This window comes from Epinephelus fuscoguttatus, linkage group LG1 (genome assembly GCF_011397635.1).
Source record: "Epinephelus fuscoguttatus linkage group LG1, E.fuscoguttatus.final_Chr_v1".
Lineage (NCBI taxonomy): Eukaryota > Metazoa > Chordata > Actinopteri > Perciformes > Serranidae > Epinephelus > Epinephelus fuscoguttatus.
Genome location: NC_064752.1, coordinates 46,484,281 through 46,503,234, shown reverse-complemented (window position 1 = coordinate 46,503,234; position 18,954 = coordinate 46,484,281). Strand labels below are relative to the sequence as shown.

The 18,954-nt window shown below is 41.5% G+C and overlaps 1 protein-coding gene across 1 annotated transcript in view; it reads right to left on the bottom strand.

Annotated features, from left to right (window-relative positions):
• stmn3 (stathmin-like 3) overlaps positions 1-14,333 on the bottom strand; it is a 47,545-nt gene extending 33,212 nt beyond the window's left edge. The window contains exon 1 of the mRNA XM_049571858.1: positions 14,204-14,333. Within this exon, the coding sequence (XP_049427815.1) occupies positions 14,204-14,297 (94 nt within the window). The 5' untranslated portion in view covers positions 14,298-14,333. The remainder of the gene's footprint in view (positions 1-14,203) is intronic.
• Between the last annotated feature and the right edge of the window lie 4,621 nt (positions 14,334-18,954).

The window sequence follows — 18,954 nt, the reverse complement described above, 5'->3', positions numbered from 1 at the left end:
AAAAACTAAAGTAATGGTCAAAGTTGTCATACAGTATATCTAAGGTGTGTCAACTGATTCACGTCTTCACCTCATGCTTTGAGTAACGTTATAATTTAAAGGGAAATTTTGGTTTATTTCAACCTGTCTCCTATCGTCCTAAATTTGTTCAAGTGACTAGTGACATAAAAATAATAGTTAGCATGTTAGCCGTTAGCCTAGATACAGCCGGGACGCATAGTAGCGTCACACCTGTTAAAACGTAAGTGAAAGGGCTAAATGTAAACAAACATGGCAGCACACCGGTAAGGTAAGACAACACGTTTACATGTCATTTTCTATACATTCTCTGACATTTATCCTAACGATATGAGGCAGTCTTTGTGGGGAAAAAAGCTTGTTTAGTGGACTAACTTTGCACTTGAAGGGATGCCCGTTCACTTACGTTTTAACAGGTCTGATGCTACTATGCGCCCTGGCTGTATCTAGGCTAACGGCTAACATGCTAACTATCATTTTTATGTCACTAGTCACTTGAAACAAATTTAGGACGATAGGAGACAGGTTGAAATAAACCAAAATTTCCCTTTAACGTTCCACCTTAAAAGTCGCTGACAGTCGGCCCAGTGAATTAAGTTATTTTTTTTCTCTGACTCCAGCTGCTGCAAGAGGCAACGAAACATACTTTATTTTTATAGTTACAGTTTACTAATAAAACTCTCCACGGCAGAGGTGGATAAAGTACTGAAAAATTCTACTCAAGTAAAAGTATCTTTACTTTGATGAAATTCTACTTAAGTACAAGTAAAGCTACCCATCTAAAAATCTACTGACGTAAAAGTGAAAAGTAGTACTTAGTTACTTCCAACAACTTGATGGGGATCACTCCTATGCAGTGCAAAAATGGTCCAGGGATCATAAATCCTGTTTTTTTGTCTATGATGACTCACATTGTGAGACTCGCAGTATAAGTTCATCATATCAGTATAATATTAGTCAAAGGCAATATGCCATACTTATTTTGCTGGTTAATACTTTAGTTTGTGAAGTTCTCAATTTCCTTGACAGTTTGATTGTAAAATGTACATTTCATGCAAATACAGCCTTTCCAAATCCCAAATGATGACTTCTTTCCAAATAGAGCTATTCAAGTTATTGCAATACACTGTATATTGCAATACATATCACAGTATACAAAACTGTGGCATTGTCAGTTTTGTCTAAAGGCCCTGACACACCAAGCCGACGGTCGGCCATCGACCAAAGTCGGGCCCTCGGTGAGCGTCTCGAGCGTCTTCACTCAGCTGCCCGACAGACCCGCTGCTTCTTCCCACTTTAACCTGAATAACAAACTGGAGCTAGCTGGGAGCGTCTAGCGGAGTGTTAGCCACAGCATGACCGGAGGAAAGCACAGCCAGTTAGCCTCCGCTAGTCTCTGAGCTAGCACTGGCTCTCCGTTTGGATCCAACCATAGCACCGAGCCCTGGTTTGTTATTCAGGTTAAAGTGGGAAGAAGCAGCGGGTTTATCGGGCAGCTGAGTGAAGTGGAGCCTGCGGAGGAAACACCGGGACCGTCTGGATGTAATAGTCCATGGAGGTGCCACGGTGCACAGCTACACAGATAGGAAACCCCTCAGCTGACAGGATGTCCCACTGTCTCACTCCGCTCTCTCTCACCCAGGCACAGAATTTACATGCTGCTTGACCGTCGGATGTAGTCTTTGTAGTGTGTGTATTCCAAAACAGAACAAATCCATTGAGCAACAGTGTTTCCCCTATATGCAACTAGCAGCGGTGGTGCTCCGCTGCTGAAATATGACCGCTGCTGCTGATTTATTTTTAGTTTTTTTGTCTTAGCTCTTTAGAAATTACTGTTATTATTATTTGGTGCTATGGACACCTCATATCCAGGTCAATTCACACACTTGTGAGTAAAGCATATAAGAGGAGAGGAGAGGGCTCCGTCTTATCTCTTCATAAACTAAAGTTGTATTATTTTGTGCGACGGACGCTTCACCTTATAACATGATGATTTATATTGTTTACACGACGGCATGTCATTTCTGTCTCTACGTGGTTTACCTTTACAATCCTCCTCTGCTCTCTCTATCGCGCACATTGGAGATCGGTCACACACACACACACACACACACACACACACACACACACACACACACACACACACACACACAGGTGAGCACACAAGAGCTCTGGCCGCATTTTTCTTACTGACAATTATAAAGGGCACTGTGCACACGGGGTTTTCTTTGGTTTCGTTCGTTTCTTCGTTCATTACAGCTGCTGCGTCTGCTTGTGCTTCTGCTGAAGCACTCCCACCCTCCTCCATCTCTCTTTTCAGTAACTCTCCGACACTGGCCGCTTCTGGGTCAATTCCATGCGAGATTTCCGAGATTCATCCTTTTGGTTTCCATTTAGCCGAAAACTTTTTTTTTTTTTTTTTTTTACTCAGTAACGGATGTGATTTCAGCAAAGTACAATACTTCAGTCAAAATTTACTTAAGTAAAAGTAAAATTACAGATTTCAAAATCTACTGAAAAAATTACAAATTACACAAAAAAACTACTCAATTACAGTAACGTGAGTAAATGTAATTAGTTACTTTCCACCTCTGCTCCACGGTATGAACAGTGGTTACATAAGCCTCAAAACCAGCCGCAACTCATCCCTGAGCAGAGTGACCGTCAAATACGGACCAATCAACAGACTGCATTGTTCACAGCTCCACCTTCTAGTACCAGATTTGTGTGCTACGTACCCCAACAGAAGGGGTACCAAAAATGGGAACGGCATGGAACAGTTCCATTGGTACCATCCACAATCTTTTGCAGTGGAAATGGGAAAAAAAAGCATACCGAACCCTCTTCTGATAATTGATTGATTGATTGATTGATTGATTAATTTATTGATTGATTGATACTTTATTGTCAGAACAGGTCTGAAATTTGTCTTGCATCTCAGTAGCTCAATTTGCAACATCATAAAAACAAACACACATCAGGACAAAAGATAAAAAACAAAAACCAAGAAAAAACAAACAAACATACATCCCACATGACATAACAACCAATTACATTTAACAGTATAAACACAGAAGATGACATTCAAAGCTGTTTAACATACACTTGATCTGGGGTTGAGCTCTGTATTTAATTTCAAGATTAACTGATGCACAAAAGAGTTTTTCAGTCTGAACTTATTGAATCGTGGGACCCTGTATCTCCGGTTCGATGGTAACAATCTGTATTCACTGTTTAAGACATGGCTGAGATTAGAAACAATGTTTTGAGCCAGTCTCAATACGTTATTATGGTAGGCTGATTCATATAATTTTTCCAAAGGCTGACCTACAATCTTAGAACAGATTTTCATTTGGTGGAGCAGTTTTGACTTCAGAGCGGTGGACAAACACTTGTACCATGTGGTATTACAGTACTGGAGAACACTCATAATCACAGAGGTAAAAAACAGAAGAAGAATTTGTTTACTCGCCCCAAAAGACCAGAGGCGGCGGAGAAAATAAATCCTTTGTTTTGTCTTTTTACAGGCAAGCTCAATGTGATCTTTTCAGGATAACTGATGGTCAATCATGACACCCAAGTATTTATATGAAAATGCCTGCGTGATTTTTTTCGTTATGCACAACAATTGGAACTTTATGAGAGTCAGATGGTAAACCAAATATAATCTCTTCCGTTTTCTTTGTGTTTATCACAAGAGCATTATCGTCACTCCACTCGACCATTTTGTCCACGCCTGTCTGGTGCAGACTTCCATCTGTATCACTGTTGATGAGGAAATACAGGATGGAGCACATTTAAGAATACTGTTTACAGTGGAAATGCTTATCGGACCTAGGGTCTAGGTGCCATGTCTGAAGGGTTACTTTTGGTTCCAAAGATACATAACTGTGTTTGGTAGGCTTAATACTCTTTCCTAGAGCAATTGGTAAATAAAAAGTGGCACACATCACCTGTCAACACCTCAGACGGGATAATGTGATCATACCCATATCATCTCTGACAGCAGGCTGTTCTCACAAATTTTTCGTATGTTTTCCTACGAAAAGTAATGTACCGTAATTTGTACATATTCTATATCCCATATTTTGAAAGACTGCTATCACATGACCACTGTGCTAATGGCAGTAAACAAGGAAACTGTCCCAAGCGCTTGAAAGGAAGCAGATTGAGGTGGTGGATGGGTCACAAAAAATAGACTTTTCCCAGGACTTTTCCCTGGAGTCGTATGTTCGGATCCAACTTTGAAATTTGAGTGAACTTTGAGTCATTTTAAGGTACATCCTCACCATGTTTCTTTTCCTAAACCTAACCTCAGTTACTTTTCTTGCCTAAAACTAACCTCCTTAACTGTACATCAATTAGGTGACTATATGTTAAGGATGTAACATCATTCGTGGGGGCGCTAATTTGTAGGAAATCATATGAACCGTTGTGCATGCATTTTTTGTAGGATATCATACAAACCCATAATCGATGGATAGTCGAGTCACCTTACTCTTTGTGACAGCTGGCTTTGCACCTGCCTTCAAGTGGCTGTTCAGAACACCTATAAACGCCTTTGTCCACATCACTGAGTTCTCTGGTAGCCTATAGCCCGGCCTTTACTATAATGGCAACAGAGATCAACCAAAAGTGATGTTGTAATAATAATGGTTGCATGGTCAAATCATGCTCAGCCCTGAGAGCACCAGAGAAACTAACATGATGGCTCCATTTATTCACATTGTTCTTCTTGATGGAGTACAGTAAAGACAGCTATGGAGTATATGGCTAATGGTGTGTGTTCACACTCCCCCAGTGTTTTGTGAACAGTGAGTCACGCTGTGAGAAGACAGCTCAGAGGATCTATAAAGTACTACACATCATTTCATCAGTCTAAAGTAGGGCAAGGTAAGTGTTAGCTAAGCTCCACTGGAGATGTACCACCACACTTAGCTCTGTTACTCCACTAAATCCTCAAAATGGCTGACTAGTGCACCACAAGGTAGCATTAAGGATGTAATCAAATCTCACATCAAAGGAGGAAATGTGTTCATTATTATTCATATTCAGACTCCTCGCTGTGTGCTGCCAGCATAACACGACATCAGCTGTGAATTCCTGTCTCTTGCTTTTTTGTGCTTCCAAGCAGTGAGCTTCCTGTTGTGCTTTTCTGTGGAGGCTAAAAAGCAGCAGGTGACGAGGTGTATGTGTGCATCACATCACATCTCATGAGGTGTGTACACAAAGGGAGACACTGTTAAGACAAGGAACAGGGAGGAGACTCGCTCACAGAGCCAGACAGCATGCAGTGTTTGATACATTATTCACCAGTCTGGTACAAAAGAAAAGACTCAGAATTCAAAGGAAACAGTGCTGTGCCTGGTGCAGGGACATTTTTGAAACAACTTGAATATAGCAGGCAACATGGTAATTATAAGGAATTAAAAGGAATTTAGAAATGATTTAGGCTGGAGGTCTAGGTCTAACAAGGATTTCAGCCCACTTAGGGGTGAGGTTGTGAGAAGGCTAAAAAAAGATGAAAGAGGAAGGCTGAGTCTGGAGATAAACTAATGATCAAGGATGGTGCATGGAAAAGTGATGGAAAAATAATATTCCACTGGCTTCTCTTCCTGAGTATGACAAACTAAAAATAGATCTTGATAACAAAAACTATGATGAAATCTATGTTTTATTTTTGTTAATGAGACAAGATGTGAGGAAAATGTTTGTGGTGGACTATCAGACACTGAAAGCTGAGAACAGCCGTGTTTGCAATTATCTTAAATGCCATGAGTGACAGGCTGCTAAACTCCAGTAAATAGTCTAAATAGTCTGTGCCAGGACGTTTTGCTAGCCAGCAAAAACACTCACATTGGAGCTACGTCAGCAGTTGGTTCGGGTTGTGAGCTGTAATTCAGCAGTAAATAATCAGCCATGGGTGTCTGACTGACGGTGGAGCTGCTGTATGGATTTGGGGAGTTTGTTAGTTGCAGTGGCGGCTGTTGGTAGTTAGCTCTACTTGTGCTCTGCTAAACGGCAGTGGAACAAGCAGCCACCGACCGGCTGTCTTAAGAGCTGATCCCAGCAGGACTCCACTCAGTCCAGACTTAATGACTAAAAAAAATAATGACTAAAAGTTGACTAAAATGTCATAAATTTTCGTTGACTAAATGTACAATGCTGGCATTTTCTATAGGTGACTGTGCTGCTGCTCGCCAATGAGAAATACAAAAAAAACCAAACAAACACTGATGTAAAACACTATGTTGAACATTTAAAAAAGCCTCCAATAATAGTAACTACTATGATCAGTAACTTGATATCGATAACTGAGTGTATACAGTACATATAGATAATATCTCATCTATTTCCTGCATTTACATTTAATCAATCAAATCAATCATATCAAATACTTAAATATTGTATGTCGCATATAAAAAAGCTAGTATACCAAAAAAATGGGAATGCATCATAACAGATCTTTTTTAGTTTCCATTGTAATAATAATAATAGAGACCTGGGACTTTGTGGTGTTGTAAGGTAATATCTCTATCATACATTTAGTTACTGTGCACCACAGAGCTATAACAAAAATTCCAACAGATATTAGAATGCCTCTGACTTTAATCACCTTTAAAATCAGGTTGAACACTTTGATGTTCTGCACTGCCTTAGACTGAACCTTATACTCATCATGAACCAACTTGTCCTCCTATCCTGTATCCTTATTTTATGTGTTTAATGCATTATTTGGAGCTCTCTGACTTTCCTTTGTGTATGAAATGTGCTATATATAATGCACCATGCTTTATTATTGTATCTTAGGTTTATGTTCAGTTTCAGAGAAAGAATACTTTCACCAGCAAAATGACCCACATTTAAGAATAAGAATAAGAGTAACTTTATTCATCCCCAAGGGGAAATTCAATTATCTGTCAGCTCATCTATTATATGTCAAAGAATTATAAAGCCTGATGGCTGTTGGTATATAGGATCTTCTGTATCTCTCTGTCCTGCATCGAAGAGAGAGAAGCCGTCCACCACAGTTTTTTTGGTCCATCAAGGTGTTGTGGAGTGGATGATCTGGGTTGTTCATGATGGCCTCGAACATCTTCAGTGTGCATCTCTCCACCACCTCCTCCAGTGTGTCCAACCTGACTCCAATCACAGAGCCAGCTCTTCTGACTAGTTTGTCCAGCCGCCTTGCATCTTTGTGTCTGATGCTTCCTCCCCAGCAGACTGCAGTATAAAACAACACACTTGCCACCACAGACTGATAAAACATCTGCAGCATCTTACTACAGATGTCGCGAGATCTGAGCTTCCTCAAGAAAAAGAGGCAGCTCTGCCCCTTTTTGTTGAGAGCGTCTGTGTTTAGGGACCAGTCAAACTTATTATCCAGGTGTACACCTAGATACTTAAAGCTTGGCACCACCTCGATGTCCACCCCATAGGTATTCACACGAACATGATTCTCACATAAGTGCCAGGTTCCTCCAGATGAGCTAGGGCACGGTGAAGCATGTAGAGGACAGCATCGTTCACTCCAATGTGTTGTTTGTATGCAAACTGCAGGGGTCAAGTTTGTCTTTGACCTCAGTCGGCGTAGAATCAGAGACATTTGTATATTAGTTACTTAAAGGAGACCTATTATACTATTTTCATGGTCATATTGATATAAATATTTTATATCAGGGTCTAGTGAAATAGATTTATGTGCTCTAATGTTCAAAACACACATTATTTGTCTTGCACTGCTCGTTGCTGCAGCTCCTCTGTCTGAGGTGTCTGTTTGGGCTTATGTCCCGCCTCCCCAGCAGTCTGCTCTGATTGGTCATCTCGCTCAGTCTGTTGTGATTGGTGCAACGCTTAGAGCATGTATCGGCACATGCAACAGTAATGAGGAGGATCAAGTCACTCTCAGAGGACATGGACAGACAAGTGTTAAAGGACTTGACAAACTGTGAATATTTCTCACTACAGTTCGATGAATCCCTGGATATAATGGACACAACGCAGCTTGTTGTATTTGTCAAAATGGTTTTCCCAGATTCTACAACAAAGGAGGACTTTCTCACTCTTTTGCACTTAAAGGAGAAAACGAGAGGTGAGGATATCTACAATGAGTTAAAAAAATATGTCTGTGATAATGACATACCCATTCATAAACTGGTTGCAATTACTACTGATGGGGCCCCAGCAATGCGTGGTGTGCGCAATGGATTTATAGGACTGCCGTAATGACCCCAATTTTCCCTACTTCATAAATTATCACTGTGTGATCCACCAGCAGGCCTTGGCTGGGAAGGTCTTGAACTTTTCTCATGTTATGACGCTGGTGGTGAAACTAGTCAACTCGATTTGAGCGAAAGCGCTTCAGCACCGCTTATTCAAGGCGCTCCTGGATGAGCTTGATGCTGCTTATGGAGACCTACTTCTCCATGCTGATGTGCGGTGGTTGAGTTGCAGCAAAGTGCTGCAGCGAATTGTGGACTTGCTGCCCGAGATCAAGACTTTCCTGTCAACAAGGAACGAGGCGTACTGTCAGAGGATGCATACTGGACCTGGGGTTTCTCACAGACATAACCGCAAAACTGAATGTACTCAACAACGAGCTGCAGGGAACAGACCAAGTCCTGCCCCACATGATAAGTGCAGCGAATGCGTTCAAGGCCAAGCTCGGTGTTTGGACAACACATCTCAAGAACGGGAGGCTGACACACTTTCCCAACCTCGAGAAGATGGCACAGGCCTTGAAAGACAAGGATGCTTTTCGCCCTGAGCAGTACTGCTCTCACCTGGACAAACTGACAATGGAGTTTAATTGGCGTTTTGGTGAGTTAAGGCTCTGACACACCAAGCCGACAGTCGGCCGTTGACCAAAGACGGGCCGTCGGTGAGCGTCTGTCGCCCTAGTTTTCGTGGTGTGTCCCGCACTGTCAGCACTTCGGCGTCGGCGGCTTTTCGGCCAATTGAGCATGTTGAATCAGCGGCAGAGCTTGTCGGTGGCAGAGATCACTCTGATTGGCTGTTCAGGTTTTATTCCCTCGCCCCTGTAGCGAGTGAATCTGCCTGTAGTGAAACCAGGGGTAACCAGTGCTTCCTTCTCAGGCTCCACTTCACTCAGCTGCCTGACAGATCCGCTGCTTCTTCCCACTTTAACCTGAATAACAAACATGGGCTAGCTGGGAACGGCTAGTGGAGCGTTGCCGCAGCATGACCGGAGGGAAGAACAGCCAGTTAGCCTCTGCTAGCCTCCCAGCTAGCCCCGGCTCTCCGTTTGGATCCAACCATAGCACCAAGCCCTGGTTTGTTATTCAGGTTAAAGTGGGAAGAAGCAGCAGGTTTATCGGGCAGCTGAGTGAAGTGGAGCCTGCGGAGGAAAAACCAGGACCGTCTGGATGTAATAGTCCGTGGAGGTGCTGCGGTGCTCGGCTGCACAGATAAGAAACCCCTCAGCTAACAGGATGTCCCACTTTCTCACTTCGCTCTCTCTCTCTCTCTCTCTCTCTCTCTCTCTCTCTCTCACCAGGCGCAGAACGTATGTGCCACTTGGCCATCGGATGTAGTCCATGTAGTGTGTTCAGATGCAACTGACACAGGGCGACGTGAGGTGACGTAGACGACACAACAGTTGGCTTTCGTTGCTGCTAGTTCTTTGATATCAGTTTGGTGTGTCCGCACCTTTAGACGTCATGGAAGATATTGCTGCATTTGTCTCAAACCCGTTGGTGCCCATTGATATAGAGCAGGTAGCAGCCAAATTCCAGAAAGTATTTACTTTGCCAAGTGGAGTTGACATAGAGATGGTTGATTTACAAAATGACATCGAGCTGAAAGCCAGATCCAGGGACAGTGACTTTTGGGGACTTGTCAGCAGAGAGAAGTTTCCTCACCTCACTGCATGTGCACTAAGAGTGAGTGCCTAGTTTGGATCCACGTACCTATGTGAAATGGCATTTTCACAGATGAAAATAATAAAATCAAAGTACAGGAGCAGCCTTACTGACAGACACCTCACAGACTGTCTCAGACTGGCTGTCTGTAGCTATGAGCCAAACTACAAAGCACTCACAGACAGTATCCAGTCACAGCCATCACATTGACTTGAGTGAGTAACATGACTGCCTTCTGATGTGAAAAGTGATGCTGCATAAGATGACTGCATGTAGCACTGAGACAAAATAGCCTGTATTACAGATCTACTTTATAAAATGCTTATATTTGTAAATGACAATAAGTAAGAATAAGTCAGTCAAGTGTCAAAATGAAGGGTGATAGGCTACATATAAAACCTAGAAGTGATGCTGCATAAGGTGACTGTGCTTAGCACTGACTGAGAAAGCAAACATTACAGTTCCACTTTATAAACAATGTTTGTCAATGATAAGTATGAATAATAATAAGTCAGAGGGCTATAGTTTCCCTGTGTGGCGCAGGGTGGCGAACCCCGTGCAGAGCTAGTTTCGAGCAGCGCAACCTCAGTTTGGTAGTTTGGCAGACTGAGGTGCACTGAGATGGGTGTGGCGGCGCAGCAGGGGGAGGTGTCGACAGATCCAGCTTGGCGCAGTGACAGTTTCGTGCCAAAAGGCTTCGTCGAAGGTGCGCTAAAAGCTCGCCAGCTGAAACCACGTCTACTGTCAGTGCAGGGGGAGCGCAGCCGGTGTAAGCCGAAGTTTGGCTGACTGGCGGACAGTGCGCACACGTCACCAAAACCTCACAGGCAGGTTTCCAGAATGTCAGGCACATTAACAATGCAATAAATAGCCACAAAACCACTATTCAATGCAGCTATCTGCAATCAGCACATAAATGTATCTCTATATCGACTGTCCCGTCACATCTGATGTCAGATCAAAGTGGATTGGCACAATTTGGCACACGTAATGGAAACCGAACCTGATTTGATTAACACAGCTGCAAACTAATGAGTTCACATCCCTCTCAGCCAACCACAAACAGCCACAGCATCAGATGGGGAGTATATATTCAGCATCTGTCATCTTAGGAAAGTCAAAAGAAAAGAAACAGAGTGAGACTGCGAGAGAGTAAGAGAGAGCGCGCGCACAATAGAAATGCATCACTGATTTACAATTGTGGTGACCTCCTCCCAGGCTACCTTTGCATCATCAGCCCGTGGAGGTCTGCTCGCAGTTCCGTATATTTGGACACTGCGAGCAGACCTCCCGGACCAAAACATCAGTTTGTTCTCTTCTGCCAAGGTGAATTGAGTAAACTCTCATTACGCCTTTGCGCGGCGCATTTAAGGGCGAAGAGAGGGGCTCATTTGATTGGCGTGACTTGCAAAACTTGCAAAATTCACCTGGCCACACCCAGCTGGCGAAGCGCAGGTGCGCTGTGCCCCCGCCTCGCCCGGTCTGCGAAACTAGAGCCCCAAGTGTCAAAATGTGAAGAATGTCAATTTGTTGTTGGCTGGTATGAACAAAATAATTTCCGCATTCATTCTTCATGCCTTTATTTTTGTGTTATGAAACTACATGACTCTCAAGTGAATGTTATTTTGTACAATACTTTAAGCAAGACAGCTGTTTGATATGCCAATTAATCTCTATTAATCTAATGTCTTTTCTTGGTTGCATCAATTTGAATGTTGCAGCAAAGTGCATGTAATTCAAATACAGGCAAATAAAAGGCCTCAAGTAGGAAGTACAGTGTTAGCTGTCTTTTTCTATCAACACTTGCCTTTCATCAAGGCCGAGGTCAGGGACCTTGGATTTAAAAAGGCTGGTGACCACCGGTCTACGGGATGTGTGTTCAATCACATGCTACTCAGCTGTGCATTTTACAATGAAGTGCAAAAATGTGTGTGTTTGGAAAGTACTGAGCATATGAATGGATAAACGAGACTTGGATTATACTGCACCTGTTGTGTGACAGTTTGTAAATGGATGTTTTGGATATGGTTTTGCCGTTGTCAAATGCAGACCCTGTTAACTGCAATTGATCAAGAATGTTGCCTTTATTGGATCTCTGTTCACAGTGAAGGATTACGAGAAATAAAAAAGTTTTCTTCACAAATTCAAGGTAACATGCAGTGAATAATTCATATACATATAAACAAACGGTCATTTTGTGGGTGAAGTATTCTTTTAACTATAAAAATACACTTTTTTCCAACAAAACTAAGTTGAAAAAAAAGTCTGGTATTGTATTTAATCTAAGGTTTATAATCCAATGAAAATTGTCAACAATTACCAGATAGATTACTGTAAAATATGTACAGACATTCAGAGTTCCTAGACAATTACTTTAGTTATCCTCTGACTCACTGAATACCTCTGTAGGTAAAAACTTCAGAGTCTTTAGTACTTCACTATTTGATCAAATGCATGCAAATTTGATGACACACAAACCTCACAGCTTCAGCTCCATGTTAAAGCTAATTGGCAAATGTTAGCATGTTTACACATGAAACTAAGAAGGAGAACATGGTAAACATTACACCTGTTTAATATCAGCATGTTAGTGCTGTGATTGTGAACATGTTTCAGTGTTGCTGTTAGCATTGAGCTTAAAGCACCACCATGCCACAGATCAACCTCACAGAGTCTTGTTTTATTGTTTCAACCCTTGGAATAGTCCCCACAGACATATATGATGACACATTCGATTACTGGAACCATTACAAAAGAATAAGGGCTTGACTCAATAATGACAAGGGCATAGGTTGTCTCTGTTCAAGAAAGAACTACAATTGTCAGGGGCCAAGATAGGACTTAGAAAGCAATTATTTACCAAGTCTTGTGAAATCACTCAATGATTTGTACCATCACAGAAGATAATTTGCTCTTCTTGAGTTGATGGCTTTTGAATTGATTGATTACCTCCATATAGTCTTTGGATACTGCCTCGTATATAAATAAAAAATGTACTTTAATGCAGTATGCATTTAAATGCAAATGTGTTAAAGGAATAGTTCAGATTTGTTTGTTTTTTTTTAAGCGATTTTGTATGGAGTACTCAGGTTATCCATATTCAGAGTATTACACATGCCCCCAGTTTGGAGATGTGCCTACACAGGAGCTAAGCAATGTATTGTTGTGGAGGAGAGCATCAGCAAATCATATTTTAGTCTAAAAACAAAGTCAATATCAGTTTAAATGTATGCTATATTGAGAGTATTTTTACCCCATTACTGTTCCTATCAGACAGCCCATTCCTACAGCTGTTAACGGCTTCAGTGCCTCATCTGTGCTCTTGTTAAAGCCACCAGACTCAGGGATTGAGGTAGCGGTAGACCAGCAGCTCCTGTGTTCAGTGATGGTAACTCACTGTTTTTTCTCAATGGAGTCTGGCTCTGAAGAGAGCAATATCACAGTCTCATTTCCCTGTCAAAAATTGTTGTCTGATGGCAAGGTAAAGCAAATAATATATTCTAAATTTGACGTACACTCAAACTGATACGGACTGTTTTGCTGCTGCCATACAACCCCACTTAAAATCCTGATTATCCCTTTTAAATCTGGTTTTAAGTTGTCATAGTGTTTTGCGTGAAGTGCTACGGTACATCGAGGCAAAAATATGTCTCCACTTTTTTTGGTGTTGTATTTATCCAAATAAATTTGTGTGCTGCTGGACCGAGGGCTCAATGTAATTGCACAAGATTAAGATGATGACGACAATGACGCTGATGATTATATTTAAATTCAACAAAAATATTAAACATCTGAACGTTAAACATCTTTCCAGAATATCTTAATTCATCAATATTGAGATAATACTGTGAGATTTATATCAGGAGTCATTGTGCCCTCCCTGACTTGCAATATAAAGTTAGCAGAATGGTACTGACATAAAATGCTTGGTGCATTCCCAGTCTCACAGTTAATCTGTGTTTAGTGTTTTGGATCTGCATCGGGAGTTGGTGGTTAGTCAGCTGTGGGTACACATTATTGCAAATGAAAGATCAGTACCTGCTGTTTCTGGAAGAATCTAGTTGTGGCTAAATGTCCGTATGGGACTATGGGAGGGTCTCCTGAGCCCCAGTACAATGAAAGAAGAAAACCCCAGTTTCCATGACAATTACACCGACACACTCCACCCTCCGCATTATCAAATAGACTTAAAACAACACAGCCCTCCCCTCCCCCTGCCCCACACACACACACACACACACACACAGATAATATCCACACAGCTTCAATGAAGAAACGATCTGGTTTGGAACGTAGCATCTTACCTGATACTATGCTGGTCATTGTTGCTGACAGTGGAGGAAGAGGAGAGAGCTGGAGGATGCTGCTGAATGGAGGAGAGGAGAGAATGTGAAGCATTCAGAGAGGGACGATCAAGAAGGAGGAGGAGGAGGAGGATAGAGGGAGAGAGAGAGAGAGAGAGAGAGAACATGGGCTGGGCATGTGTCTGTGCCCTGCATGGTGCAGTGCACAAGTGTATGTGAACAATCAGCCCTTATTTTATTTGATACTGACCATGATATAAAAGGAAAAGTGGATACAGTGCTACATACAGTACATTTGTGCACAGTAATGAGCAGGGGAATGTCTGTCTAACTTAGGTATAAGGTGTCTATATCTATACTTTATACACCTAGCAGCTGCTACACATTCATCTTCTATTTTTATCATTTATTTGTAACAGGCAACAACACAACAATGACACATTGTGCACAGTTTAGTGGTCTATAAAACAACCTTCACAATCTTTACACAAAATTGAAAAAATGGTGTTCAGTGAATAAATCAAATATATAACAGATAAATATATATATAATGAAATGAACCAGCAGTCTACGTAAATTTAAAAACTTTAATATAAAATCATTAAAATAAATGAAAAAAAAAAGTCTTGCAAAAAGGGCACTTATCTAGTCAGAGGGCAAAAGGACAAGTGCTTGAGCACCCCCTGGGGTCTATCTGTGCATGTTTTTTTTTTTTTTTTTACAATGTAAATCCATGAGAAAACGTAATTTGGGCTCCCTGGGATCACGTGACAGACCCGGAAGTTGTAGTTATAGGTATGGACTTTAGTCAGATGACTTGGATTTTATCACCAATGACCACTTGGACTTGAGCCTGTTGACTTAAAAATACTTGTTATAATACATAAAGCTTTTTATTCCCAGCAAGTCGACACTTAATTCCCCAGATTCACTTTGTTCTCGAACCAATCCAGCAGCATCCAATCAAGCTGCAGGACAGTACCATAAAGGACTAATGTTATGCTACTGAGCACCATTTAGAAAAGATCATGCCAAATATAATTTTGTTTACGTACAAAAACTATGCAGTGATCAACAAATACCAAATTGCAGTGTGCAAAAATGTCGGACGAATATTACAGACGAAGACACAACAACTCCCAACTTTGTTTCGACATTTGAAGTTTCATAAAGAATGGTAAGTCAAGGCTAATATTAGCATAGTTAGCAAGCTAATGCTTAGCTATTGCCAAAGATGGTTTTATATTGGAGTTAGGTAAAGTTAATAGTTCTGAAGGCACTAATAAACTACACATTTACAAGTTGACAACCGTTAAAGCCACTCATGTCAAGGAGTACAATGAAACATACTGCTGAAGTTAAAGGTGGAGTCAGAGATTCTGGGGAAAGATTGTTGATATTTGCTGTGGGATTCAGCATCTCAGCATATGCCATATTTACCATCCCTCTAGCTCCCACTGGCTTACTCTTTAACATCCACGGTTTTCCCCCTGTGCATGAGCACAAATTCTCCATGATGCTGACTGGCTGGAATAGTGTTGTGTGGTTCAGTCTGAGAACTTTGTTTCCCAATTTATAGCCTCTGACCACCAGATTGTTTTTTTCTCGCTCACATACAGAATGATCTGTTAGCAGACTGTGAAGTGATATTTTAAAAAATGAATTAGATTAGAATCACTAACTGCACCTTTAAGGTAGTGAACCTTTATTTTAAAGTTATACCATGCAGTAATGGTCAATTACTGTTTGTAAAGACAAGATTCAAACTTGGCCCCTCCTGCCTAAACTGCTTGTTACTATGCAGGAATTTTGTAGTGTTACAGCCTTCAAACCTTGGTCAGTAAAGGACATGGGTGACAGTTATGTCTAAGGTTACAGTCAGGTCAGTGGAAGGCCTAAAAGACGCCTTGAGGTCAGGCTACTTGACCTTTGTAATGAACGCACTCCATCTTTGGTCTCCTTGTTGTGGAGGAGGTATCACAGCTTCCCAGATAAGGGTGCCTAGCTGGGTCCGTTGCCATAGCTCCCAAGGTTAAGAGGAGGAGAGATTGCCCTGTGCTCCAGGCTCAACGAGCACGAGTCTCATTTTAGATAGGTACATTTTGTAAGAGACAGTCTAGGTGATTTAGAGCAAGCCAGGCGAGCATGATTGCTTTTTAAAGTCAGTAAGCAATAGAAACTTCACAAAACCATAGATGAATAACCTTATTGGGAGCGTGGAGTGACTCGTAAGAGAATACTGCTTGGGTTAAATGCAAGGACTGGACAGGGACACCCTCAGAATCTCTGGACGACATACACTGTGTCACACTCTGTTTGCTCAACTCTGATTCTCTTCGATCAAGCCTTCATTACATGCTGTGTGTAATCCACTGAAGTCTCTTGAGGTCTTCATCAGCTATTAAATCATCAGTTCTGACATTATCATCAACAGTTACATGAAAGATGGAAAAGCTGATACTTCAGTTAGCAACAGAGCCAACCATCAGCACCTACCTGTCCAGTAGAAAACGAGCCAACTCTTCATCCTCTCCTTTAGTGTGGCAAAAGTAAGAGAAAACCAGCACCACTCTCATTTTGGAACAAGCTATGTCTGCTTGGCGACTCAGGGGTCAAAGGTCATAAGAGGTATGACTCAGGAATAGGTCACTTCTTGTAAGTGAATCAATGTTATAGATTGGAATGATGCACAGTCATTCTGAAGACAAGCTGAGATTACATTTTGTGGTTTAGGGTGTTTCAATGACACTGTCCACTCCCACAGTATGAGTGGACATTTTAAAACACCCTTTAAATAATCTTAAGACTCCATCCAGTGTAAGAGCTGTTTTCTCTCTTGTTGATCCATTCGTACTGGATGAATTAGGGAAGTTATGATGTTGATTAATCATTTATTACAGCACCAGACACTGTATTGATTTAACACCACTCTGGGACAGGTGCATGTGTGTGTGTGACTGAAAAACATGAGCAATTCAAATGGACCATTGATTACTGCTGGCTGGAATAGTACAGGGTGGGTTTCGAAGCAAACCACAGAGGAAGAGTATGATAGGTCAGATCTGTAGCTATACCTCTGTGCAATATTTTGGGGTTTATTACAGCATGTGATGGTGAACTGCTGATGGAAAATGATGTAAGATATGCAGAGAAAACACTGAAAACCTGCAGTCTGAAAGTAGTAAACATATTTTTGTGTTTCTTTTAGTAAAATGCTGTTTTGTAACCAACACAAAAAATAATATCTGTTGTTAAAATATGAGAGTTGGTTATATTATTTGTTATGTCTTAAAGCAACACTTCCCTTTCTGGAAATTTTACGCTTTTCTTTGTTTAGGTTAAAATGCTATTAATAAGCTGATGGCACACTAAAATATAAGTGAATTACACCAGAAATAAAAACTCATAATTATAGGCTACCATTCTCATATGGTTCTAAGAAAATTCTGACCAATCACTGCATTTGGACCAAATGCAATGATTGTCTTCCCCACTTGGAGGCCTCCGACTGACGTAACCGCTCGCGTAACATCCCCCCCGACCAGGAAGAGTGAGTCTGTGAGACAACAAATAGCCTAGTAACAGGGACGCTCGTGGATATAAACTTTTCTTCTCTGTAACAATAGCAGACAAATGCGGACCACCACTTCCACCTCCAGCCGCTCCAACAGGGAAATCAGTTGGCAAAAGAAAGAATATTGCAGAAAAAGCTAACACTAAGAGAGAACTCGATACTGCAAGAACCAAAACTAAAAATGATGGCCAAGACTGATGCAGCTTCATCCTGAGCTAAAAGGGATGAGATGGTCGCAGAGTTTCTGCTGGACAGGTATTTTTAGTTTGCCACTAATGTAACATAGGCTATAATGTTATACATGACAACACAGCATCCAGTTGCTAACGGTTAGCCTACTGTAGCCTAAGCCTCTGTATTATCTTGCTTGTTTGTTGCCAGTCACCATGCTAACATTAGATAGCTACATTATACATTTACATTATAAACTCATCAGTCATCACTGGCTACGGTTACATGATGGCTTCTCATTCGGAATGAAATCATTCGGAATTAAAGTCTTTCCAGGTAGTTTACATGGGAAATATTCATTCTAAATGAGGGTTTACATGGGAGATCAGTTCAATTGCCTTCATTCAGCTCTGTGCAAGGTTTGGGGCAGGGAAGGTTTCTGATTGGATAGGGGGCGGGGCGGATGTTACATGTTTACATTTACTGGAAGAAAACACTGTAGTCCTCACTCCGGATAACAAGATGCTTGACGCCACTGTTCTTAGTGCCTTTTTCGGGCGTGTTTTGCTTATATTCTTGAAGCAGCAGTATGACAACAACCTTGTTCTGCTAATGCTTCGTCTGTTGAGGAGGAGAAGGGAGGTAGAAGGTCGAAGAAGGGAGACAGAAGACCGTGCTTTGGAGAATGGAAACCGGTGAGTGCAACGAGTCCGACTGCTCTATCTCAGCCTGTTGCTATGCAGCCTGTTGCTATGTGCGCTATATACGTCATCGTGCCAGAAGGGCAAGGAAACAAGCATGGGCAGAAAGACCGGAATGAACTTAAAGAGGAATGAGTATATACATGCACACAAAATTCTTTCATTCGGAATGACAAACGGAATAAACCACCCCCTTTAATCCGATTTAATTTTCAATCAGAATGACCATTTACATGACCACTTTTAATCGGAATGGCCTTTCCTTCCGATTAAAAGTGGAATTAAACTGTGCATGTAAACATACT